Below are 27,335 nucleotides of genomic sequence, written 5' to 3' on the forward strand. Positions count from 1 at the left end.
ATATATATATATATTAATTACTGCTTTAGTTTATTTATTAATACTTATTATTATATATTTTAGTAAATGTATTTTGTTCTTTTCAAGTGTCCCTTTGGAGAATCAAATATTAACTATCTAGAATGTAAACCTTACATTTTCTTAGTTTTGTTATCACATAAAAAATTAAATTTAAATTTAAAACATCAACATAGATGAATGAGTGTTACATTATCTAGACATCATATAATAGAGGAGTACTAAATCTCTCTTCTTTTCGTGACTCACTCTCCCTCCAATAATTTAAAGAAAAAAGACCTTGCCTATATTCGAGTTTCTCAAATGTGAAAACTTCTACAGCAACATATCACACATTGGCAAGTTAAAATGACATAGGTTTTGACCAAAGACAACTTCAATCAGAGTCCAACACTAAAATATTAAATAAATTGAGTTTGATGATTTATAAATTCATTTTTATTTAAAAATAATTTAAAATTTATATTATTAAAATTCTTTCAAGGAAATATGTCATTATCTTCATCCGGTGGTTTCATATAATACATGGTATGAAGAGTAACCGAGTAATAATATACATTAATTTGTCTCATTCTTCTCCATAGTTTTCTTCTTATTATTTTTTGCTGTATTTATTACTCTCATTATATATAGTGACATCAACCCACTTTTGAAAGAGAGTATTATAAATAGAAGGATATATAATAGAGTTGTAGCAAACATTTATAGAAAGAGATGGAGATAATGAAGATAGTATTAATGGTTGTTTTTATAGGTTATAGTAATATATATAGTGTTGAAGGAGAATTAGTTGAAAATTTCTACAAGTTAAAATGTCCAAAGGTGGAATCCATTGTGACAAAGGCAGTGACCACAAAGTTAAGCCAAACCATTATAACTGGACAAGCAACTCTTCGTCTATTTTTCCATGACTGCTTTGTTCAGGTGCCTTCTTCTTCATTCCTATATTTCTTATATATCTCATTTATATTTATATTTTATAACAACAGTACTCATTACTTACAATACATTTCAGTAAGTAACTAATCTTTTCGAAAGTATATGACTGAATCGGTCAAATTTTCGAACTGTTACTGAATCTATGGGCAGACAAGAGACAATTTGGCGAACTATTGTTCCCAGCTGAACCTTCTATATTTTATTAATATGATACTTTATAGTATAGTTGAATCTTATATTACTAGGTAAATATCTAATTCTTAATTGTTAGTTATAATACATATAATATATATATATATAAATAAAAGTGTTTGGAAATCATAAAAAATTACTACACTAAGAAGGATAGTGATCATATAAGGTTTTTTTATTCTCTCAAAATTGTGTCCTTCCTCGCATGATCATGGATGCTAAATTAATTGTCAACTATGATTATCATACGCAGGTTTTAACATAGTTGTTTCCTTATAATTCTTCTTGGTTATTTTTTTATTCAAATTTGTTTTTGTTTATAACGTCATATATGTACTATGGATAGAGAAAATGATGTACAAATTTATGTTATAAGAGATTTTTACATAATTACTATATTATTTACTATTTTTATCATCATTAACTATTAAATAAAATTAATACGAATTGATGTTGAATAATATATTGATTATATATAAAATTTAACACCATCCATACATAAAGAATGATCTATATGAAGATAAACTTTTCAAATTTTAATCATTACTTCTATAGTTGTAACGAGAAAGAGATGTTTCATTGAAGGTATGCTATACCAACCAAGAATATTTAACAGTTAACACCATAGAAGAACTTAAACAAATTTCACACTTAATTTAGGAGAAAAGCAAGAACAAAACGTATATTGATATATAATTTTTTTCATTTAATTAATAAAAAAAGATAATGATGTAGGGATGTGATGCTTCAGTTATGATAGCATCAGAAAATGGGGATGCAGAAAAAGATGCATCAGAAAATGTTTCATTAGCAGGAGATGGATTTGACACAGTGATTAAGGCAAAACAAGCAGTTGAAGCTGTATGTCCTGGAATTGTTTCATGTGCAGACATTTTAGCACTTGCTACAAGAGATGTTGTAGCCTTGGTAACCAAATATTTATAGTTTCGTTCTTTCTTTAAACACATTTTTCTTCATGTTCTTATGAATGTTCTTATGAATGTTTTTAAGTGCAAATATTTCAGCTTGGAGGCCCTTCATTCAATGTAGAACTTGGACGTAGAGATGGTCTTGTTTCAAAAGCATCAAATGTAGAAGGAAACCTTCCAAAAGCATCATTCAATCTTAACCAACTCAACAACATGTTCTCAAAACACAACCTTAGCCAAATTGACATGATTTCACTTTCTGGAGCACACACTATAGGTTTCTCACATTGCGACCAATTTTCGAATCGTTTATACTCATTCTCATCATCATCGTCGTCATCACATGTAGACCCCACTTTAGATTCTAACTATGCTCAACAATTAGAATCCGAGTGCCCTCAAAACCCTGACCCTTCTGTTGCAGTTGCACTTGATCTTCAAACTCCTTCTACTTTTGACAACTTGTATTACCTAAACCTAGTTGCTGGAAAAGGGTTGTTGAGTTCGGATCAAGTTTTATTCACTGACACTGCATCAAAGTCAACGGTGGTTGACTTTGCAAATAACCCTAATGAGTTCAATGGTGCTTTTGTTACTGCTATGAGGAAGCTTGGAAGGGTTGGAGTCAAGATTGGTAATCAAGGTGAAATAAGGAAAGATTGCACAAAATTTAATTCTTGATGATGGTTCAATAGAATAATAAGTTATATGATTATTTGAAGAAATTAAATTGTCACAATCTTTGATTTCTATGTAAGTGTGAGGTATTACGAGTTTTAAAGTGGAATAAAGAAATGTAATAAATAATAGTTTTTGTCATTTTCCAATAATTATATATTGTCCATCAATAAAAGACAAACAAATTTATCACCAAATTGTGATCAGATTGAATGAGTAGTAGTTGTGTATTGACATAGATAGCTAGAGTATAGAATATTTATGTTATCAATTCATATATTATAATACAACTTTGTTAAATAGTCGTAAGGAATGCCTTATTAGTCATAGTGCTGATAAATGAAAAATACTTGTGATTTACATCAACAAATTTTAAATATTTACTCAGCCACATAATAATAGCTAAAAATGATATATTTGATTGGAAAATAAAGTATTTAAAAAATATGTACTTAGTTTGTCAGTATTTTTTATGAGTGTAAGATCTATACATCGTCAATGATGACTAAATGTTAACATTTAATACAATGAGTTCTATTAATTCAATGGAATCAATGACTATAAGTCCACGAGGTCATGAGTTCGAGTCATGGAGGCTCCCTAAAAAAATACTATAGGAAGTATTTAAGCTTAATAGGTGGCACGCTCAATAAATTTATGGGTCTGAGAGGTTGGATGTGAAGGCTGGGGTGTTACAGTTACCACTACCAATTCTGGTACCACAAAAAAAGAGGGAGAAAAGAGTCAAAAATGCTTCGGCGAAAAGGAGAGAAGAAAAGTTGAGAAAATATGTCTTAACTGGTGTGCTTTTTCCGTATGGGGAACACCTCTATTTATGGGCGAAGGGCCCCAACAACCACATCAATCTGCCATCCTAGAAATTGATCTAATCTCAAATAGTCAGATTAATCCGACGACCAAGATGAAGCTAACGATAATAATTAATTGGGGAGTGCACACATGTGTTTGGGCATTTTGGTTCTGTCTACCCACTACAAAACTCTTATACCCTTTGGGCCACACCCTAAGCGTTTGTTTGAGAGTTAGATTTTGAAGGGAAAGGAAAGAAAAGAGAAGGCTTGAGAGTCATCTCAAAAGTGTATTTTCTGACTCTCAAGTCTAACTTTTCTTTCCTTTCCCTCCAAAATCCAACTCTCAAACAAGCCCTAAGAGTTCACTTTAAGGCTTATATACTCTCTTGAAGTGTTTCTACCATCCTATGTGAGATTTGGAGTTTTTTCATTTTACACCCCATATGTCCCTCTCTGTTCCAACATATATTAGCATAAATATACATTTGCAAGTACGTAATCTTTAAATTTATACATATTAAATATATAATCACACACACACATATATATAGGGATGACAACCCGTTTAGATTGACATTTTTAGCAGGTCAGATTGAGGATTTGAGCCATTTTAACAATAAGGGTTAGGCCGGGCTAGCCCATATTTTGGCGAGCCAGACCAAGACGGGCCAGGCTAGCCTGTATTGTCACTTATAACCTTGAGTCTCCATGTTTATCTTAGAATTTCTGTAAAAGAGAAATGCATGTTTGTGTTTAGTAGATAAAGTATGTACCTTTGCTCAACCACACTAGTTACTGTCAAGGGTTGAGATGCATTATCATCACTTTTGTTATAAACATTTTTAAATATTAGATGTGTTACATATTTAGTACCATGCTTAGTAAATTCTAGTATTAGAACTTCAATCCAACTTTCATAAATGTATATCTTTTTTTGTCAAATATGAACATCGTACTAGAGAGATAGATCACATTCCATCTCACGCACTCATCAAGCTAGAGATGATTGTCTATGTTACCTCTTCATGACAACCTAGGATCAAATTATTTGTTCTAATGATTTTCATTTTATTATGAAACCAACGATAAAAAATGTAATTATCATTTAAATACATTAAATTTCATTAACAAAAATGCACTTATGAAAATCTCATCAACCCATGATAAAAAATATAATTATCATTTATTTGTTCTAATGATAATGTAGATGATGATAAAGAAGAAGATTTGAAAAGCGTTGATGGTGATAGTAATAGAAAAGTGAAGACATATTCTTCCAACATAGCATCTAACATGTTTGTAGTCAACTCGTTAACATGTTTGTAGTCAATATTCTCTAATAACATCTTGATAACCGCTCAACATACCCAATGAAATAGATATAATTGGTTGAATCCCATTAATAATTTTTGTTGTCTTCTTCTCTTCTATTTATTCTTACGTCCTTTATTTAATTGCTTATGGCCAACATTGCACGAGCCAAAAATATAACTGAATTTTGCAAGGATATCAGGCCGTTAGTTTCTCCGAGTTTAAAAAGTTTTTATTGGAGATTTTGTTCAATCACAAACATAATAAATTACATATATTTAATGGAGGACTATTCTTTGATGTGGAAGGGGATGACGTGGAAATAGCGACTTCGCATTAAACTAGGTTAGGGTTGATCTTGGATCATCTGAGTTAGATTGATTCAGGCTTAATATTGTCATTTGACGACTTTTAGTAGATGAAAATGGACATTATTGCCCAAGTGATGGGTAAATCATATTTCTCGCCTAGTGGTATCCTCTTTTAATATTGGTTGAGATTAACTTACCTTACCTTAAAGGAATGTCTAATGATTGCATAGATGATGAGATAAACCTTTCTAGAGTCACCCAGTCAGTCTAGCATGTCTAATCCTCGGATATGGCAGTTTCTAGGTGTTATCTTCTAGAGAAGTCTTTAATTTATAAGCTACCTTGCAAATCAGAATCTTAGTCTTATTAACTGTAATAGGCCTATTTGGGTCCTATATCATGTCTTAGACTTTATGAGTCCTTGTCCTTTTCTGATGACTAATGCAATACACATTTTCATATGTGCAATGGAACAAGGACTACATCCCTCTTTTCTTTGTGTGTGACCGAGTTGTTTATATCTTAATATACATTCTTACATTGAGTTTGAAAGTTGTGAAAACTTCAATAGCAAGATATCACTCTAGGAAGTGAAAATGACCTAGGCTTTGGACCTATACAACAATGGATGGGTGACCACCAAGTAATAGACTCCGTCTCATTACTTGTTCTTAGCTTTTTAGTACTACTTTTATTATGCACCATTATTTGGGCTTAAATGTGACGTCAAAATAGGACTATTACCTTTTACATTAAAGAGAAAACAAAAATGTAATTTCAAAATCTTCTACTAACATGAATCACTTTGATAATTTCTCAACCACACTGAAAGAAAGAGAGCTATATAAATAGAAGTTTGAGAATAGAGCTATGGAGACATTTTACATAGAGAACAAGATAGAGATCATAAGGGTGTTGATGTTTATTGTTTTTTTTCGAAGCTGTGAAACCTGAGTCATACGTCATACATCAAACTGAAAAAGGTCTCGTATTAGGTTTAACCAGTTTAAACGGTTAAACCGTCTGGTCGGACCGGATGATTTCATATATAATTAATAATTTTACCAATAAATATATAATTATATATAAGTGTAAAATTGTGTATAATTAATAATTATGTATAATTATATTGAAATAATATATCCTAATATTTTTTGGACCGAAGTAAAATAAAATATTAGAGTAGTATTCTGTTTTTTTTTAATTTTAAGTAAACCGCCTGGTTTACTCTATGGGTTATTCAAGTTTAATCCAGTTTAATACGGTCGGACCAGAATTTTCCTAGTTCAAAGTGATCTAACTCTCATTCAATTAAGATCACAAACTACAACCGTTTTCAAATCCGATTAATAATCAAACCGATAGAACCGTTTAATACGGTTTGGTTCTCACCACCCTCGTTCCTTTACTATTATATCAAGTTGTGAAGGCAAATTAGGAGAGAATTTCTATACAATTATCCGATATGATTTTCTAGTCTTTCCTGAGATAGGAACTCACTATTAATTTTGATCATACCACACCACAACCGGACAAGCAACTTTGCGTCTAATTTTGCATGACTTTGTTGAGGTGCCTTCCTCAATTTATATATTAATTTCCTTAGTATCTCTTTTATATCTCTTTTATATAGTTATTATATGTATATTTGTGTTTTAAATAGTAGTTATGATTATTCAGTTATTATGCATTTATCGCAATTATGGAAAATATAGGAAAAATGTTATCATGGATTGTAATGTTATTAGAGAGACTCCCAAAACTATAATATTGTGGTTAAAGTTATAATTGTGAAGTGTAATTTAAACCATGAAAAATAGAATAAAAATTAATTTATCTTATCCTAATAGACTAAAAAGAACCACATGCATGCATATGATTTTCTCAAAATTGGTTTGCTTCTATTGGTGGTCATTGTCATGGATGCGAAATGAATTATCAAACTACATTATCAATCACTGTCTTTGCATAGCTGTTTCCTTTTCTTAAGTCTTCTTCTTCCTTTTTTAATATAATTTTTTATTTATATTGTCATTTACTTATAGATATAGTATGAAGTTGAACTTATCTCAATTTTCTATCATGATTTTCATGTCTAGGGGAGGCTTATATATTCTCTTTTTCTTTCTTAAATGCTATATATGTAGAATCAACCACAAAATTACAATGGCACATTAGACTAGTATGCGTAACTTTCTATTTAAAATTTTAAATTTAGTAACATAGTTTTCTAGAAAGGGCGATGAGTCACTCAACACAAGTGTACACCCACGTAAACTTTGCTATTAAGAATTCATTCAATGAATCATATATTATTAATGATAAAAGCATATTCCACATATTTTAATCATTGTTTTAATCATTATTTTGGGTATTCCAAATGTGAATGAAAAAATATCACATTATGTAAAAAATGGATGAATTAAAGAATATAGAAGTGAGTGGACCTATAGACCTAATGCTTTAAGATTTTAGACCAATACAAATCCACTTATATGTTTCTTTCACTTACTCTATGGAAAAATGTTATAGCTCATAGCTGAATTTTTCAATAGGTGGTATCAGAATTGATAGTTTGATAGTTCAGCGAGATCAACAGATCCATGTGGGATCCTTGTGTCAAAAGTCTTCCTTACGAGAGTTCAAGGTGGTGTGTTCCATTGATGAAATGATAAGCCAACGGTGATGCAAATAGATAGAGAGTTGAACTCTCGTGTATCCGATTCTCAAAGGGGGTAACTCACACTTGAGGTGAGATGTTGGGTATTCCAAGTGCGATGAAGAAATTCAACATTGCGTAAAATTATGAGTTAAAGAACATATAAGTAGATGAACTCATAATCCTAAAGTCTTAAGATTCTGGGTCAATATATATTGTTAGACATACTTATATGTTTCTTTCACTTAGCCTATAGATGAAAATCTCTCAACAACTAGTAATGGATCAAATACTAAGTTTTAGTAATTTAGTTTACATTTCCTTAATACTCGATCATAAACATAATATATAGTTTTTAATATATTTTATTTATTATTTTAACTTTAATTTCAGACAAGATTTATTTAATGTTATTTTGCCCAAATCATGAGTGGTGGGAACGTGGGAGTAATATTAGTGGAATGGTGAGAAAATGAAATAGTACCAGAATTCAAGTACTATGGGTGAGAAGGATTAGGCCTAAACTGTGTATCCCATTGATTCAAGAAAAAAATATTTAAAATGATATTCAAATCCTATAAATTTTTTAGTTTTTGTGAATGAGCCTGATCAGGTTTGGCCAGACCTGTCCATTTTGACATTTTTATTAACAAGTCCGAATATTCTATAGAAACAAAATCTCACCTTTGATGTATTGTTCATGATTTAAAATAAAAGCGTTATTCAAATTACATGCAAGGATATAATAGCAAACTACTTTTATTTTTTCTTCCCCTTAATGTAAATATGGAGAAAAAATAAATATTATTTCTCCTCTCATGCATTTAAACGAACAACAACGAAAAACATGTTAACTTTTCTGACATTTTTTGGAGTTCTTCTCTATCGACTTGTTTTCATAACTTTTTTATAGTCCAATTTTATATTTTAACCAAACAAACATCGAAAAATATTTTACATTATTTCCCTTTCCTTTCATTGTCGAGTTCTTCTACATGTCTTCTTTATCACTCTCATTTGATGCTAATCATATTTTAAACAAATTTAATTCAATAGTTTAACATTAAGATCTCTACATTTGCTTAAGAAAATGAACAAATCATTACTCAATAAAGTCGATTTATGAAATTGTCATCTTGATTGTTCCTTTGCAATATTTATCACTTATCCTTTTATTTCTCCATTTTCTTCTTTTTAATTTTACATTATACATTGTTTCCTATAATGTAGTGTTTTAATTTAAAATAAAAAAAGAACAGCTTAGTGTATGATACTTCTACTTAGTTGGGTAGGTCGATGATACATGTATATATCGATCATTGCCTCACACCTAATGAAAATATTATATACACCGTATTATTGTACAATACCTTCAGTTCAGAAAAAGCTACGGTAACTAAAATTATATGCCTTTCGTATTTATATTAAAAAATTGACAAAAAACTTGCAATATTAGTTTAATCAAATATTATATTTCCTCCTCCACTCTCGTTTTCTCTCTCTGAAGGATGAGAGCAATGGTAATTAGTAAGTGTTAAACTATTGAATTAAATTTGTTTCAATGGTAATTAGTAAGTAGCCATTGAAACTAAAAGTCACCTCGAACCCCATCCGGAAAAGCCATTCATGTGTTATTCTATATGGTGATGGTTGGACTAGAATGTATCTATATGTTGAATCCGGGCAAGAGTCGATCTTGATTTGCTTGGGTTTCTATATGAAAATGTACTCTAACACTCAAGTCAATATGAATGAAGATATGTATGGAGAGTATAAGGATGAAAAAGTATAAGTGAAAGAATTAAGTGTCAACTTCCTTCTAAGAGGTACTCTCTATTTATACTTACAAGTCATTTACCTACCAATAGGAATATTATCAGAATCTGAAGACACCAGGGCATAAACAATGAACATCCGCTATGAACGAGGAGCACTTATTAGGACAAGGTCATTCAAGATCTCGCTAACTCATCTTGCCCACTCTAGGTTAAAGCTGACGAGAGACACTAGTAATTCTTTGGAATAATTCATGACCACCCATGTTCTTCATGATCGACAACGTCTAGGGGCACATGAAGTTCCCTCACCCGACATCATCGTGAGGACAATGAGGCAAAAGATAGGGGAAGACCTAACAAAACCTCGACAAAACTGTTACTATTTTGTCCTCCTCTAAGACATTTATCCTCACCATTTTATATAAGTACAAAGAAGAAAACATGTGATGAAGGTTACTTAAGGTTGAGAATAAAGTAAGCAGCAAAGAGACAAGTTTGCAAAGGTTCAAGGATTCTTCACAACAAAACAAGGTAATGAAATGAAAGAGGAGTAAAGTCCTATTTATATGAAAATAGGATGAAGATAAACATCGGACAACCCATACCCTCTCAAAGGTCACCTTGATCACATCATGGCCGTACATTAGCACTCAAGTGTATATCCAATGGCAAGCACACAAAAAAGAGCGACAAACATTAACCGACGAACAAAGAACTCAACATCTCGACCGTACAAAAACATTCGAATAAAATCCAACAGAAGACACTCAATTCGAGGCAGAAAACATCAACACATTAGCGAAAACACGAAGGCAAAGGCCACGTGTACCTAGTGCCTCATATTCGCTTATCGTACAAATCCCCAAGTCCAGGTTCTTCTATAAATAGAGGGTAGAGATGGCATTGGAAACCGAACCCGTGGGTACCCGCCCGAACCCGATCTGAATTTAACGGGTTAAACCCGTTGTTATTGGGTTCGGGTTCGGGATTTACCCGATGTTAATTTTCGGGTTCGGTATGTGTGATACCCTACCCCGAACCCGCCCCAAACCCGTTACAATTAATAAATTAATATTTTAATTATATGTTTTAACTTAACCCTAGTTTTGTGTTGTGCCTATTTCCCCCAAAGTTAGAAACAAATCAACTCCACAACTGCACAAGCAGTGCTTCACTGCTTCTCCCACACGCACAACTGCACAACAACACAAGCAATGCTTGTCCCACGCACAGACAGCCCCACATCTCCATTTTGTTTTCCTCTTCTCCACTCATTTTTATCTTCATCTTCTCCACTCGTGTAGTCGTATTTCTCTTCATCTTCTCCATTGGTTTTCGTCTTCATCTTCTCCAAAGGCAAATGAACAATCATCTTTATCTTCTTCATTCATTTTCCTCTTCTCCATTGGTAATATATCATAGCTTATAAGTAGATTTTTTAAAGCTTTTTGATTGATTTATTTATTCATAGCATATTTGGACTATTGTATATTATTTCGGGTTTTCTTTCGGGTTTCGGGTTACCCGAAACCCAACGGGTTCGGGGATGGTAGTGGTAATTGTAACCCCGCAGTGTTCGGGTTCGGGTTTTAAATTTCGGGTTTGGGTATGCATAAACCCGACCTCGCCCCGCCCCGTTGCCATTCCTATGCACAACATTAATGATCACCTCCACCTATCAATCAGGGGATTAAATGCATAATAATTAGAGATGCAACAAGTCATTGGCCAAAATTTTGAAAATATTCCCACTTTAACAAGCCAATCGACCACCAACACCAACCGCTAACACTGACCATTAACGAGCCCAGAGTTCCCTTTGACCGCCTGCAGGTCCAACGTTATTTGTCTATTGGCACGACCATCCCCGATCATACCACTTGACTATAGGCAACTGTTCCATCCTGATATATGAATCGGTCACAAGCAAGCTAACTCCTAAGGAAACGGTCCAATATTAGGTAGATAAGATCTGACTTACATAGCTATCAATCACACCTGTGAGGGTGAGCTAACTGAGGAATGGGTGAAAGCGAGCATACAAGGCCTAGTCAGCATGTGCAGAACCACAAACTTCTACTACTAGACAGTCACGCTGCCTAAACAATGCATACACTGCTATAGAGATGAACACACTAAACAATGAGCTACCCTCTATCATACGATGATGACATGCCTAGTATACTGCCACAACAACCTGAGCAGACGAAAAAACGACCCATCCTAAATAAAGCATTGTACCTACAACATCATAGGCATGACATGGCCACTTGGAATGGATAAATAAGTCTATGCTTGTGTAGGACATACCTGTCATGACTAAATCATCTTGCCATGGAGTATACCATATCCAACCTCTCTCTATATATAGAGGAGACCCTTCATAATGAGGTTCAACTTTAATACTCTCACTTATACCCTTGCATCATTGTATTCTCCATACATATCTTCACTCATATTAACTTGATTGTCGAAGTGCCTTTCCAGATACTCACTTATAGAGTTCAAGTCCGACTCTTGTCCAGATTCTATTGACCAATTAGCATTCTAGCCCTACCCCTATTGTATAGAAGAACAAAATGAGGATATAAGAAAGAAGTAAATCTGAAGATGTAGCAACAATCTGGAGCCCATTTCTCCAAACTAGAATATCCAATATGAAGAAAATCATGTCTATAAAAATTAATTAAAGCAACTTTGCGGGGAGACTAATAGAATCCGAATAACAAAAATAAAAAAGCAGAGAAATAAAAAGGTTACATTATAATTTTCATTTACATTCACACAAAAAAATAAAAAGAAACAAAGAAAACAAACCCATATATTCTAGGGGTGGACCAGTTCTTCCATTTATGTTTGGAAACTTTGTGGGCTTCCCATTAAGGTGTTGCCTTTTTCTAATGTATCAATTTATCTAATTTTTCAATTGTTATGGATCAATCAACTTTTTCTCTTGGACCATTTTTGCCGTTAAATTTACTTGAAAATAACAATTTATAATTCATTCCCCAAGTCCATACAAACAACTTTATCATTATGTCGAGACTCGTTAAAAGACATATTTTTATACCAATCAAACATTTTCTTGCAAAAAGAAAGAATGCAACACATAAATGTTTGGTAAAAGTAACACAACAATGTGCTGGTATATATAGCAAAGCCTTTGATTTCTTTTATTAAATCATGTTTTCTTTTGGCTGTTCACTCTCAAAACAGCTTGAGATTATAGATGCTTGACCCTTCATCTTCAATCATTCTTGAATTCAAATCAGCTGCAACATTTTTCTAGAGTATAATGACACCAAAATACATAGTCCAAATTCGGATTATCGAAGACTTCTAGTAGACGATTTTCCATATAGATTGGCATAAACAACCTTAGTTCGAAATACCAGAACCATGCATAAGCCTGCTGCAACAGTGCAGAACCCTGCCATGATAATTGAGGTCAGGAAAAAGCATATGGAACCTTCACACTTCAGTGTCTGACTAGCATTAAGCGCGCGAAACATAAACGATCCTATACTTTGTTGGTCGTGATGGCCATCGTGAGCTTGTTTCTCTGCTTCAGAATCATAGATTCTGCTTGCAATGAGACTAGAAAAGACAAGGGTTCCTACAGGGTTTGCTAGAGTAATGAAATTGTACAATGCACCAAAGTTTCTCAAACCGAACAATTCGGAAGCAGTGGCTGGAACAACTGCCCAATGAGCACCATAACCAAGTCCAACTAGTAATGTGCCAATATACATTGCCCCTGGCCATCCCATAGCAATAAAGACATGACCAACAGTCATAACAAGTTGAAATACAGCCAATGCAACCGGCCTCGGATAGACATGATCCCTGCTCAAGTAAAACACAACCGAATTTGAGAAATAAGTTAAGATATTGATAAATAGAGATAGATAAATAACACACCGAAAATTTGATGAGGTTCGGTAAGTAACGTTGTATCGACGCTTAAATAATTTAGTGACTTGAGACCGTGATGCGATTTGGATTAAATTAATGATGGACACAACCTTACTTGCCCAGTTTAGAGGAACTCTTTCAGAATTTGGTTAGTGTATCAAGTGTTTTTACCTCACGACAATCTCTGATATGTAACCGCCTCCAACACGCCCAAGAAAGTTCCAAATACTGATCATGGAGACAAATATATGCGTATTGTTATATCCTAGAGACTGGCTCATCTGACCAAGATTGTCGATGACAGTCAACCCGGATCCCGAACCCAAGACCATGGAAGTGAAAAGAAGCCAAAAGTCTGCTTTGATCAATGCTTGTGTCAATGTAAAATCCTCCCCTCTATGTGGTCCTCTCCTCCTCTTGACCCTCACTGCTCCTTCTGCAGCAGCTTGGAGTAGCTTTGATTGTAATTGCGCGATACGTTTCCTCCTTTCTAATGCTGGAAGCAAGTCCACTTCCTTAGGCTTCTCATCTTCCAGCTCACTTAATATTACTTCATCGGAATACTGTTGAGATTTTCCGGGTTCATTATTCTGTTGTTCTGGAAGAAAAACCTCTTCCTCTGGAGGACTTTGTTCCGGGCTAAAAACCAAAGATATAGGAATGACAACGGGGACAAGTAGGATTATAAACAGTAGAGCTGTTAACATTGTGATAACAGTTTTACTCATAGGAACTAGATCTTGGACAATCATGACTCCCATCAAATAAGCAGCTAATAGAAGGCAAACACCATAGACAAATGTGAAACTTTTTCCATCCGATGGCCGAACTTGTCTGTGACCTCCAACGGGTCGAACAATGAACATTAGTCCTATTCCTACCAATGATGGACCAACAGCAACCATGAATAGCAATGATGCATGATCAGGGGAATGGATCATTGCATATATTTGTGTCATGATTGCACCACTCAACCCAGCAAAGCCCTTTAGAATTCCAACCACAGGACCCCGACTTTTCGGAAAATTTTGCACACAAGACACCAGAGAAACTGTGTTGAAGTACGTTTCACCATTTGTTCCAACAAATATAAGAGCACACATCTGCATACCAATAACCAATAATCTTGTAACCCAGGCAATATGGAATATAACTATGAACAATCATTGGAAGACGTTTACATTAATAATAAGGGTGCATATGATTATTTTCTTGTGATTCTATTGTCATGACTCATGATGAAATATATACCTATAACATCTTGACTCTAAAACATATAAATCAGTTTGAGACACAAGCAAAATATAACTAGTTGGAAATAAAATGTAAAGCTATATATGACAGTTTCAAATGCACAAATCCAATTTGTTTTAGAATATCACTTTCTTCTTTACTCTTCTCACTTATTGTTCCTGATCATCTATAAAACATCATCTTGGTAACTAATAGGGGTAATGAACATTGCTAAATTAAACTCCAGAGGATACAAGCTCTAAAATGTCAGAAGTAGGTATAAGGGTATCTTCAAAGCTTAGCTATTTAGTGTTTCCCATGCTAAGGCAACACAAACATTTTATCTTCCAAATTTTCTGACCAACCACAAAAACTAAACCTTTAATAAATAGTGGCCTAGTGCATGAGGCTTCCATTTAGTGGGGTATGGGAGGGTAGTTGTACACAACATTACCCTCGCAAACGGATAGGTTGTTTCCAGGATTTGAACCCGGAACCTCATGGTCACTAAACAACAAATCTTACCGTTGCGCCAAGCTCACCCCCTAAAACTAAATTTTCAATAAGGCCACAATTATGCATTCAATGAGTAGCATCATTTGTTGTTAAGGCTACTGCCACAGTTCCAACTCCAAATTTGTAAAAGTAACTGTTAAGTGATTGCCTATTAAGTAATCAAAAAGATAATTGAAAGAAAAAAGAGACTTTTATAGTAACCAAAAGGAAGAGCAGACATGCTAGTTTATTTGTCTCTAACCAAATTCAAAGATATTGTGATCAAGGAATGGAATCATGTCACATGCACACATAAGAGACAGCTAAGAGGTGACTTCCATTTTGAGTGAAGTGCAATTTGTAAACATTATAAATGTCTCTTGTGAGGCCAAGTTGCAATATCTTGCAAAAATGGATTTCTAGCATATCATGCCACCTGGAAGGTGGGAGTTTCAAAATCTTTGGCTTTTTAAGGACAATGTTTTTGTCACATTTCCCTTTCACTATTTTAAATGAAGGTTCTAACTTATCATGTTGCCATATTTAACAACAAAATTGAATTGATGCAGTGGCAACATGAAATGGATTACAAGTGGAGAAGGGCATTGGAAAAAAGAGGACTTCACCAATAGATGGCATCATGTGGAGAAAAAAAATTACACTTACTTCACTCAAAAGGATATGGTTGAAACAAGCAAAATCCTTTGATTCTAGAAATAGACTCATACTCTCACTTTTAGATTTGAAGTCCTTCCTTCCTTTTCATGTGGAAATAACAGCATCTAATAGCATATAGACCCATGTCAAAATTTCTAATGAAAAGGTGAATTTTAATATTACATCATCAATTTGGTGGACATAAAATAAAACCTAGGATCAACCAAAATAAAAAACAATAAAATGGGAAGAGAAAGAGATAGAGAGCAGAAATGAATCCACTCCTTCTGGAACCATATTCTTCAGATCATTTCAGAATAAGATTATGCCTAATTGAAACTGAACATAGATAGAAAGATAAATAAAAAGCATGAAGACAAATAATTGAAAAGAATTCATTAGTATAAGATAAATGATGAATCAAACAAATTGAAGAGAAAAGACACCATCTACAATGATTGACAATAACAGCAACAACCCACAAACTAGAAAAGTCAAACTAGCATAAAGTTCATTACTTTGATGATCAATAAGGAAGAACATGAATAGTATCAAATCCAAAACATGTCCAAAATGAAGTGAAGATATATAACAAGAACAAAAAGTACTCACAGCCCATAAAGGTAGAGTTGAAACTCTTCCAGTAACAACCATCCAAACCCAACCATAACCAAAAAGATTCAAACCAGCACCAACAAGAAGAGCACCCCAAATAGGTAATATCTCACACAACACACCAGTGATGAATCCAACACAATCACCAAGGTCCTTTGCAACACCCAACATAGCAACTTGCTTTTGATTATAGTTAAGAGAACTCTTTATGATTGGTGATATACTTCCAAAAAGATATCCAATACCAGCCCATGATTGTAACCACATTGCAGCCACAAAAACTAACCATCTGCTTCTATATAAAGACAATAACTTATCATGTAAGACACCCATGTATGATGATCATGCACAAAACAAATTCTTTTTGATGTTCTTGATGATTATGATGATGATGAATATTTGTTTAAGGATTGGTGTTTGTGTTTTTGTTGTTGTTATATTTTGATGTGGATCCTGAAATTATGCAAAGAGAATAGTGAAAAAGAGAAGAGAAGTGAACAAAAAAAGCGACATTATTGGAGTGTGGGAAATGAGGATGATTATGATGATGACCTGGCGGCGGTAGCAACAATAGTTTAGTGTGATTTGATGCTATGGGGTGATACAAAATTCTTGTTTTAAGAAGGTGGGTTTTTCAAAATTTTATTTATTTTATTTTATTTTATTGTTCAACATGTAAATTGTAATTAATATTATCCAAGACTTTGTTGTTGAGTTTATTATATTATCCAACTTGAATCTTTTTCTTTTAAAATAATTCAATTTTTTGAACTTTTAGTATTTAACTTGCTAATCATTTATAAATAAATAAGATTGAAACAAAAAAAATGGATAGTTGTTAAGAGTGAAAACATATCAGATCGTTTATAGGTAACCTATAATCTAGCCTTTACCAGAATATGTAAGGTTATGCTTGGTTTTTTAGTGAAAAAGACAATATTACTTTTTAAAAACTTATTTAACTTAACATATGTTTTAAATTATCTAAAAGGCCTATTAAACCTAACAAAGTAACATATTTAAGTATATTATAAAAGCTCAACTACTAGAGCAAAATCCAAGAAATAAAAAAAGGTCTAACCTAAAAGTAAGATAAGTACATAAAACCTGACATATATTTAATATCTAATCTTTATAAGCAAAAATAAAGTTATGCCAGGAAAGTAACCATAAAGTTATACTTACAAGTTTGTATTTGTGTTCTTTTACATAAGCAAAATCTATTAAATGAGTATAAGGGATGCAAAAACCATATATATCAAAGATTTTACACTTACGATGATAGCCCTTTCCAAACAAGGAATAGGTTTTCTACACCATTCAACAACATAAGCACAACACCATTTCTAAGATCTAATTTAAATCAAATCCATAAGATATATAAAAAGTCACATTAAGCATTTGAAAAAAATCTTTTAATTGATAAGACCACAAAATAGCAAACCAAACCATTAAGGAAAGCTTCCCCTTCTTATATTCCTCTTAACAAGGAAGAGCTAAAGAGAAACCTAACCATTTATAGCAAGCACACCAAATACTAGAACTAAAATTACAACTTAATAACAAATTGTCACCATATTTACTAAATAAGATGTTGATATAGTGATATAAGACCCTGCTAGATCCTCGTGATAAACAAAAAGTCAAAGGTTCAATTCCTGAGAACAATACTTGTTGGGATGGGTAACCACACATCCTAAAATGAATTAGTTCACGATATTCTAAGTGGCTATTACATAAGACTCCCGGTACATTAGCATCACCATGAACACCATAACTTCTAGCTAAGAAAACTTTAGTTGGAATTCTTCCATGTAATAGTTTTCAAACAAAAGCAAAAACTTTATTATGAATGCAATCGCTCAATACATTTTTTGAAATTGAATACAGGTTTTGCCCCATCATTGTCTAGGGTCATATAATATGCTGAATTTACTGAGTACACTCCACTCAGATGAGCTTCACAAGACCAAGTATAGTGAGGTCCAACTTTGTGGGGAGAATTGTTAATCACTCTAAGAAGCTCACTTATGAACTGATTCTCCTAAACCAAAAAAGGGCTGACACCAATTTATGATCCAATGCTAAATATCATCTAACCAAAACCCAACATGATTATTCGAAGCTTTATAATAGGATGTCAAGTAACACAGTTAACAAATAACAAAATCTCATATGAGCTTTGGACTAGTAAAAGATTAAGCTTAAAACACTAACACATTTGGAGTTGTCTAGCTGAGGCACAATCTTATAGATCACATAAAAGAAAACTAGACTCAAGAACATTTAACTGTTATTTTGTTCTCCAGATATCTTTTGAGAACCAAATCATTCTTGGGAACAAAATGTGTGGTAGCAAGCTAACTTATTTGTCAACCCATAAGCTAATTGAAGACTTGTTACCTAGTGACCTCCTAATACCTTTTGAGAACCAGTTACCATGCATGTTTCTAACATTACCCAGGTTTTCAGCATTATATAACCATTTAGATTTTGATGCTCCTAAACAAAATAAAAGAGTCATACATCCATACAATGACCTTTTCGTAGAGTGCCACTCCATCCAGAAGTAATCTCCATTTTCACTTATCCTAGTTGGTTTTTATGCAAAGAAATAGTGTGAAGAAGATCCTTCTCCTGACCTTGACATGATTTTGATGAAGACAATAAAATCAACAATGCGATCAAGTCTTCTAGGTTAGGTACTTCTATCCTAATTTCTTTTATTTATGATTAGTTAGAATGCTCAAGTGAAAACCATTTTGAAATCACATTGAAACTTAGAGTCAAATGATCTTAATTTTGAGAAAGCTAACTAACACGCTATTTGACCTGAGTAAAATGTTACTTGAACTGAGTAACAAGTTATTGAGATAGAGTAGTAGGTTACCCAAACTTAGTAGCATGTCACCCAACAAAATTAACATAGAGTAACTGATTACTCAGTTGGACAGAACGATTACCCAATACAGTAATTGGTTAATGAGAGTTGTTACAACAGATTTTCAAATCAAAACTAAACAACTTTCATCCAAAACGACTGAGTTTCATTCCGAACGTCTTCTACCTTCATCTTGGAGTATAATGACCGGTTGGAAGCCTATTTAAAGGCACTTAAACACACAATTCAAAAGATACTTTAACATACAATATCTTTCACAACTTTCGTACACTTTGTTCTTGCAACTTTGAGCTTTTACCTTTCACATTTTTTTGAAGTTCATCCAAGTGTTTTCTCTAAGTTTTCATACTTTAAACATTAAGAACATTGTATACTACTTATATTGAAAGATCATAAAGATTGCAAGTAAAAACTTTTAATATCTTGTAAAATAATCTTTGCCCTAGTCATATTCTTCATTGAATTTGCTGTAAATCTTTTTACATAGCGTATGATGGAAAGGGGAAGAGTGTTGCTTAGATGAGATGTTCTTCTAAGTTTGTAAGATATTGGTAAGTGTGTAATGTACTTTTAATCTCGGGATGATATTTATAATTGCAACTCATTAAATTAGTGAAAATCTCTTGTGCCACAAAAAAACTAGACTTAATATTCATCTACTCATAGTTCGCCATCTTGATCTTACATACAATGTACTTCATTTAATCCAGGAATTTACTTTTTTATCATCATCATTACCTCACAAGAAGCACCTTTGAATCCTCACTATGTTATTCAATACTTTCATTGAAAGCCTTGAACAAGTAAAACGTCGCTTCAACAAGGTTTTTGTAACTTCAACCCAAGTAGACACTCTTTGAGAATTCGCACCAACTAGAATATCAAAGTAAGAAAAAGGAAGACATGTTTTTTACATTTCAAGAATTGAGAAGTTGAGTTGCATCAATTAATTAATACTGTTGTTTTTTAAAAGATTAAATCCTTAAATATTTTGTTATATTTTTTATCTCAATTATTATAGATTAATCAAATAAAATTTTAATCAATAATAAAAATTTAGGAAAAAGAACATTTCACATTATTATTGAGTTTTTTATTTCCAACATATTGCAGCTAATATATGTCAGAAGTTTATAATTTCTAATTTTTAATTAATGTGAGTATCATATATTTAATATAATTATATTATCTATTTATTTGAGTGAGTACAAAACAAGCGATCTAATTCTCACAACTCATAGGACTTTTGAAACTAATAATGGGTATGAATTAATGAGTGGATACTCAAACGATTGACCTATAAAAGATAATGTGAATCCTACATATTAATGAATCAAGAACGATTATGGTTCCCAAGACACCAAATCACACCTAGTTTTTCATTCTCTTCATTAGAGAGAAAATGAAGGCCCCTTGAGGAATTGAAGATTTGGTTGAAGAAGACCGTTATACCAAAACTCTCCAAAGGCATGCCAAAGAAGAAGTAGATTTGAGAACATGAGTCCAAATATGTGTTTGTAATCCTTGTTTTATTTTACGTGTGAGAATGATGAGATTCAAGATCTTGAGGATTGATTATTAAACCAATCATACTAAAAATCTAACAAGTTGTATCAGAGCTACAAATTTCAAATTTTATGATTTTTCTTTAAAGGTGTTTTTCCCCAATTTTTTTATGAACCAATATTCATTTTGAAAATTTTATGCTTCCACCATGTTATAAAAATTGAGAATTTTTTGAATTGATTAATTTTCCTCTGTCTTAATGGGTTTGAATTCATTATGTTTGAGCATATTTGTTTACTGGAATGTTGTAGATATATGTGTTGGACATATACTATTTTGAATTGAATCGAAATGACCAGTTGCAAGTACTAAAAATGGTCACCATTTCTGCTTTGCCAACAGACGACCGCCTATACACGCTTCATACTCTACCGAGTTAATAGTAGTCGGGAAGCTAAAAATCAACAATAATTCAATTATCATAAATAAGTATTAATTAATAATTATTAGAAATAATTACTAACAATTTTAGCAAATAATTAAATAAATTACAGGAAATCTAATAATAATTTTATGAAATTCCCAATAATTATTTAATTATAAAAATTAATAATAATTTTAGCAAACTACTAATATTTATTTACTTAATTATCTACATATTTAACTACTCCAATCAATAACTAAGATTTAATTAATGAAAAAACAAAACAAGTGATATATAAATATATATTACGTCATTTTTAGTCATGCAACAAATTTCAGCTAATGGTATCGAATATCTTTTGATCAATGCGCTAATTACACAATTAGTAGCTTCTACTTACACAACAAAATTGGTGAAAACTAAACTAAACTGGACGATTTTAGTCAAAATAGGTGAATCGATCGAATTTTACCTAAATCGGCGAGTCCGTGCATATAACTTTTAAATAAAAAGAACGAGCGAAAATAACATAGTTGTAGGCAGGCCTAGGTTTTTGACTCACTTTTCATTATTCATTCTTCACTTCTACTCTTTCAGACTAATTTCACATTGGTTCAATCTTCCACCAGTATCTCCTTCCATTGTTCAGTCCAATCTTCGTCGAATTGTCTTCATTTTCGCATCTCTTTCCACCAGCATCTTCATAATTAGATTTCTTTTCACCGCTCAGTCTAGTGTTCGTGGATTCGTTCAGTCCAGTCCTTATGGGTTCGTCGATTCTAGTGACATTTCCTTCCACCTACGTGTCTTCTAAGGTAACCTTCTATGATTTGAGGGGAAACCCATTTAATGGAAATCCTCTTTCTTCTATAGCCTTAGATGATTGTTCTATTTGAATTGGTTCCCGGTTTCCGAGTTCCGTTCTAATTGAAGTGGTTCCCCGTTTTGAGTTTTATTCTAATTGAAGTTAATTATTAACCTACATTTGGGGGAAACCTAGATTCTTGTTTTTTTAGTTGTTCTAATTGAAGTGGTTCTAGGGTGGTGAGATATTGAAGTGTAAAACCTAAAACCTACTGCATTGATATATCATAAATGACTATCATTATTCTTTGAATGTAAAATGTGTGCACCGACGGTGTAAAGATTTATACACAGTCAGTGTATCATCCACCACTCATTTGCAATACTTTTATTTAAAAGTCAATGATGACTAAAAATCAATGGTGGATTATGTAGTGACAGTGTAAACAACCTTTACACTGTCGGTGTATATATCTTTTTCTCTTATTTTTTTTCAATTCAAACATTAATTATTTAATTGATTAATTTAATATATAGATGGATTAGTATTGGACAGTATTTGTAAAACATCTTATATGTATATTGCTACTTTTGAAATGATTATATGTTTACTAATCAAACTAACAAATACTTATTGTTTGAGCAGTGGAGTTCCTTTATGTGATAACGTTCAATATTATGCATGAATTTATTATTGAATGGTAATAATAATATATTTCAGGGTGATAACTTTTTAACATGATAAAAAGTAAGGGAAATGGAAATATTGTTTGAAAAAATATATATTTATCTTCTCTACTATTGCAGAGCTCCAATTATTTTTACTTAACAATAATTTATTATATAATTTAAATCACAATAATTGATTATTTAGTATGCCACATGTGTGAATTTTTTAGGAGAGAATCCCAATTTTAATTAGAAAAGGGAATTGTAACTCAAAGAGAACATATTTAGTCCAAAACAAGTATTGAAATGATAAATGAAACCACAACGACAATAAATTAAAACCAACATTGAAAATTCCAATTGTTTGTCCTATTTACTTCCTTCGAAATTTACATTTTTAGTAAAGAGCGAAATGAAAGTTTAATAATAGATGAAAATATCAGAGAATGTATGTTATTCAGTTTTTTTTGGTTAAGGAGTTTAATAATTGATTTATGTTATATTTCTGTTTTTTATAGATAACTTATCGTTTGTTTTTATTCTTTGGTTTGTTGCTCTCTCTAAACGAAAAGTAACCCTCCAAAAAATACTTGTCACAACTAAATTAATGTATAGTTAGTTGCATGATTATTGGTCTTAAAATGTCCCCACTATATTATAAATAGATTTTCTACAAGAAGGAATTACATCACATTCTGCATACCATAATCATTTCAAGCAAGCAATAGAAGGCATCGAGAACAAAGAGAATAGAAAAATGGATACCAAACTAAGTATAACCACATTGACTGTGTTTCTATTTCTAGCTTCCTATGTTAGAGCTCAAACAAAGGGCTTTGATGTGACAAAGTATGGTGCAAGACCTAATAGAGATATAACCGAGGTAAGATCACATGAAGTACATAAATTTTAATTAAAACATATTTATTTTATATACTATGATCATCCAAATTTTGATAAAGATGGATTTTATGCCTTACTATTCTTAATTTTGCTTTGTTTTTCAAGGCTTTGACAAATGCTTGGAAAGATGCATGTGGATCAACAACTCCAAGCAGAGTTGTGGTTCCTAAAGGTTCATACATGTTGAAACAAATAGATCTTAAAGGACCTTGCAAAGCTCCTATCAATGTTCAGGTTGATGGTAAAATTCTAGCACCAAAAAACCCAAAACTTCTCAATGGAGTAGATCAGTGGGTTAAGTTTGGATATATTAATTTCTTTACCTTATCTGGGGAAGGAACTTTTGATGGCCAAGGTGAAATGGCTTGGAAACATAATGATTGTGGAAAAAACAAGAATTGCGATAGACTTTCTATGGTTAGTAAAGTACTCATTTCTCAATATACATTGCATCTAGTATACTAGTTTATGAGTTGCTAACAAAATACATTTTTTGAAAAACTTTCAGAACTTTGGCTTTGCTTTCCTCAATAACTCAATTATTCAGGATATAACTTCAAAGGATAGCAAGAACTTTCATGTCAATGTCCTAGGATGCAATAATCTTACATTTATAAACATGAATATCAATGCACCTGCAACTAGCCTTAATACAGATGGAATTCACATTGGAAGATCAACTCAAGTGCATATTTATAACTCAAACATTGCCACTGGTGATGATTGCATCTCTTTGGGTGACGGTAGCAAACAAATCCTTGTCCTAAATGTGACATGCGGACCTGGACATGGTATTAGTGTTGGAAGCTTAGGAAAATATCCAAATGAAGAACCAGTAGAAGGTCTTACTGTCAAGAATTGCACACTAAAAAACACAGATAATGGTGTAAGGATTAAGACTTGGCCTGGCACTCCAATAATTTCTTCGGTGTCTAAAATGCACTTTGAAGATATCGTGATGGTCAATGTTAGCAACCCTGTACTTATAGACCAACAATATTGTCCATGGAATCAATGCACAAAACAGGTATCTAAGCCAAATTCGACTTACAATTTTCATTACGAGTAAGACAATTAATTCCAATTCAAGATAAAGAGTCGCTAAGTTATTTCTTAATAAAATAATCATCCTTATAAGAAAAACGAGGAAAAACTATTAATCCTCCACGTTATCTTTTAATGCTTGCAGTATCCATCAAAAATAAAGATTACTGAGGTCTCCTTCAAAAACATTAGAGGAACTTCTGCCACTCAAGAAGCAATTGTTCTCGATTGTAGCAGTAGTGTACCATGTGAATCCGTCGAGCTGGATGATATTGATCTAACTTTCAATGGAGCTATCACAACTTCTAAATTTTCTAATACCAAACCTACAATTAAAGGGAAAGTACCGAAACTTATAGCTTAGATAGCCACAATTGAAGATTTCATTTGTTATATATAAGGCTACCACTACAAAAAACTTTCCAAGTACACATGTTCGACCTTTATAAATGATGTATTGTTACACTTTGACCTAATATTTTTAGTTTAATCTTGAGTTTTAATTGTGATATTACGACATATTTTCTTTTCCTATTTGAACGGTCAATATATAATCCCCTTTATTATAATCTTTTAAAATTTATTCTAATAACATTAGAGATCCCTAATTGATTAAGACAAAAACATTTTTAAAAAGAAGGATTGAAGTTTGTGTATATTTTAATAAAGACAATAATCTCATACTTGAAAAATATTATTGGAAATATTTTCGCAAATAAAAATTAACTTTTGTTCCATAAAGTGGTGATGTAAAAACTAGATCGTCTCAACCGTTTCTACCATAAAACCAGCGAACTAGATCACCAACTAGTACGACACAATTATTGTACAAGCCAAGCAACAAAATCAGTGAAAACAAGGTCAATTCGGCCAGTTTTGGTCAAAATGGAGGAATTGACCGAATTGTGACTAACCAATCGGTTCCTGCAAGTATATTTTTTTAATATAACGAGCCAAAACGAAATTGTTTAAGGTAGTCCTAGGTTTTTTGACTCATCTTTCATACTTTCTCCTATTTTTTCTCCACTTCTTCTCTTGTAGACTAGTTTCATGTTGGTTCAATCTTCCATCGACATCTCCTATCACCGTCCAGTCTAGTCTTCATTGGCCCGTCTTCGTCTTCACATCTCCTTCTACACGCTTCTTCTTCTTCACATCTTCTTCCATTGATAGGTCCAGTCATCCATCGAGACATCTTCGTTCAGTCTTCTGACGTAACCTTTGATCTTTCTTATCAACGAAGCTACCCCTAGGTGGTGGTTGCAACTTCCCTCGTTGACTACCCCTATGGCATATTCCACCCTTTCTGGGCCAAGGAACCTTAGAAGTCGTATCGAGAATCACCTCATGTAGAGTGCTAATTGGTAAAATGTGTACCATGAACTTGATCTGACGAGTTTTGGACCTTCACACTTGTTTGATTGAAGGATTTCTGCCTTCAATAATTGGGTGATTGACTTCCTCCAATATGGATGTAGATTGACCTATGCTATTGGGTAATTGGACCTTCACACTTGTTTAAACATGAATGATGATATGGGTCATAAAATACAGGAGCTAAATTGTGGAAGATGTTGTGGTTTTCTTTTGTTTGGTCAATCTGGTTAATGATGAACGACATCATTTTTTCAGATAAGCCTATGAGTTTTATGCATATAATGGATTTGTTCCAAGTCTGATCTTGTTCCTGGTTTTAATCAAAAGTAGTTTTATGCATATGAGTTTTACTTTTTGCTAATTGGTGTAATGATCCAATAGCTTGTGTGTTTCAAATTATGATCGTCCTCTTCTATTAGGGTTAGCACCCTTTGTGCTTCTTTAGTACAATTTCGCTTATTAAATAAAATTGTACTTCTAAAATGTTATGAATTGTCTATATTAAAAGTAATTTTTGGTTGATTTTTGATTAAGGGTAGTACAGGTTAAATTAAGTTTTACCTTAAACAAATTCGACCTAAATAATAAATAGTAGCATGGACCCGATATGCTTAAACAAGTTAAGGTATAAGCATGGTTTTTGTAAAAGTTTGTTATGACACCATGTAAGCATATTTAGAAGTCTATTCTATCATAAAATAGGCCACTAGAGTTGCTTCTAATATGACATAAATAATTAAATTATATTTTTGTTTGTAATTTTATATATTAAAATTTCATATGTAATGAAATATGCTAGATTAAAATAGCATAATGTAAATATACAATATAATTAAATAAGTCAAATATGTTAAACTTAATAGGTAATTTAAATAGTCTAAACTTTGGAATTATTTAAGTCTTGATATGACATATTTATGGAAAGTGTTTAACTTATTATAGGTGATGTATAGAGCACGGACAAAAAACCTAGCTTGTTTACACCATTAATACACAAATATTAGTTAGATAGTGAATGAGTGAGGTCGAATTTAAATTTAGCTCCAATAATGACCCATTACATAGAACTTTATAATTTATATTATTCATGCACTCAATTTTATAGATAAAAAATTAGATATTAGTATAATTTTAACTGAGTTGAGGTTACCTGCTTATAAAAAG

The 27,335-nt window shown here is 32.4% G+C and overlaps 3 protein-coding genes across 5 annotated transcripts; 2 read left to right on the forward strand and 1 right to left on the reverse strand.

Annotated features, from left to right (window-relative positions):
• On the forward strand, positions 692–2,922 carry LOC109358636 (peroxidase 55). The gene is made up of 3 exons (XM_019602988.1): positions 692–942; positions 1,885–2,076; positions 2,175–2,922. Exons 1-3 carry the CDS (start codon positions 733–735, stop codon positions 2,757–2,759), a joined length of 987 nt encoding a protein of 328 aa, XP_019458533.1. The 5' UTR covers positions 692–732; the 3' UTR covers positions 2,760–2,922.
• LOC109358802 (protein NUCLEAR FUSION DEFECTIVE 4-like) lies at positions 12,773–17,060 on the reverse strand. Of its 3 annotated transcripts, none has more exons than XM_019603254.1 (4): positions 16,540–17,060; positions 13,714–14,645; positions 12,917–13,473; positions 12,773–12,874 (listed from the first exon to the last, which is right to left on the reverse strand). In XM_019603254.1, exons 1-3 carry the CDS (start codon positions 16,873–16,875, stop codon positions 12,954–12,956), a joined length of 1,788 nt encoding a protein of 595 aa, XP_019458799.1. In that variant the 5' UTR covers positions 16,876–17,060; the 3' UTR covers positions 12,773–12,874; positions 12,917–12,953. The 3 variants fall into 3 exon arrangements, with proteins under 3 accessions (XP_019458799.1, XP_019458798.1, XP_019458797.1); XM_019603253.1 differs by having other exon boundaries at positions 12,773–12,867; positions 12,910–13,473; XM_019603252.1 differs by having other exon boundaries at positions 12,773–13,473.
• On the forward strand, positions 23,584–25,158 carry LOC109358065 (polygalacturonase-like). Its single transcript, XM_019602132.1, has 4 exons — positions 23,584–23,730; positions 23,856–24,167; positions 24,259–24,777; positions 24,940–25,158. Exons 1-4 carry the CDS (start codon positions 23,605–23,607, stop codon positions 25,156–25,158), a joined length of 1,176 nt encoding a protein of 391 aa, XP_019457677.1. The 5' UTR covers positions 23,584–23,604.

Source organism: Lupinus angustifolius, chromosome LG10, assembly GCF_001865875.1.
Source record: "Lupinus angustifolius cultivar Tanjil chromosome LG10, LupAngTanjil_v1.0, whole genome shotgun sequence".
Classification (NCBI taxonomy): Eukaryota; Viridiplantae; Streptophyta; class Magnoliopsida; order Fabales; family Fabaceae; genus Lupinus; species Lupinus angustifolius.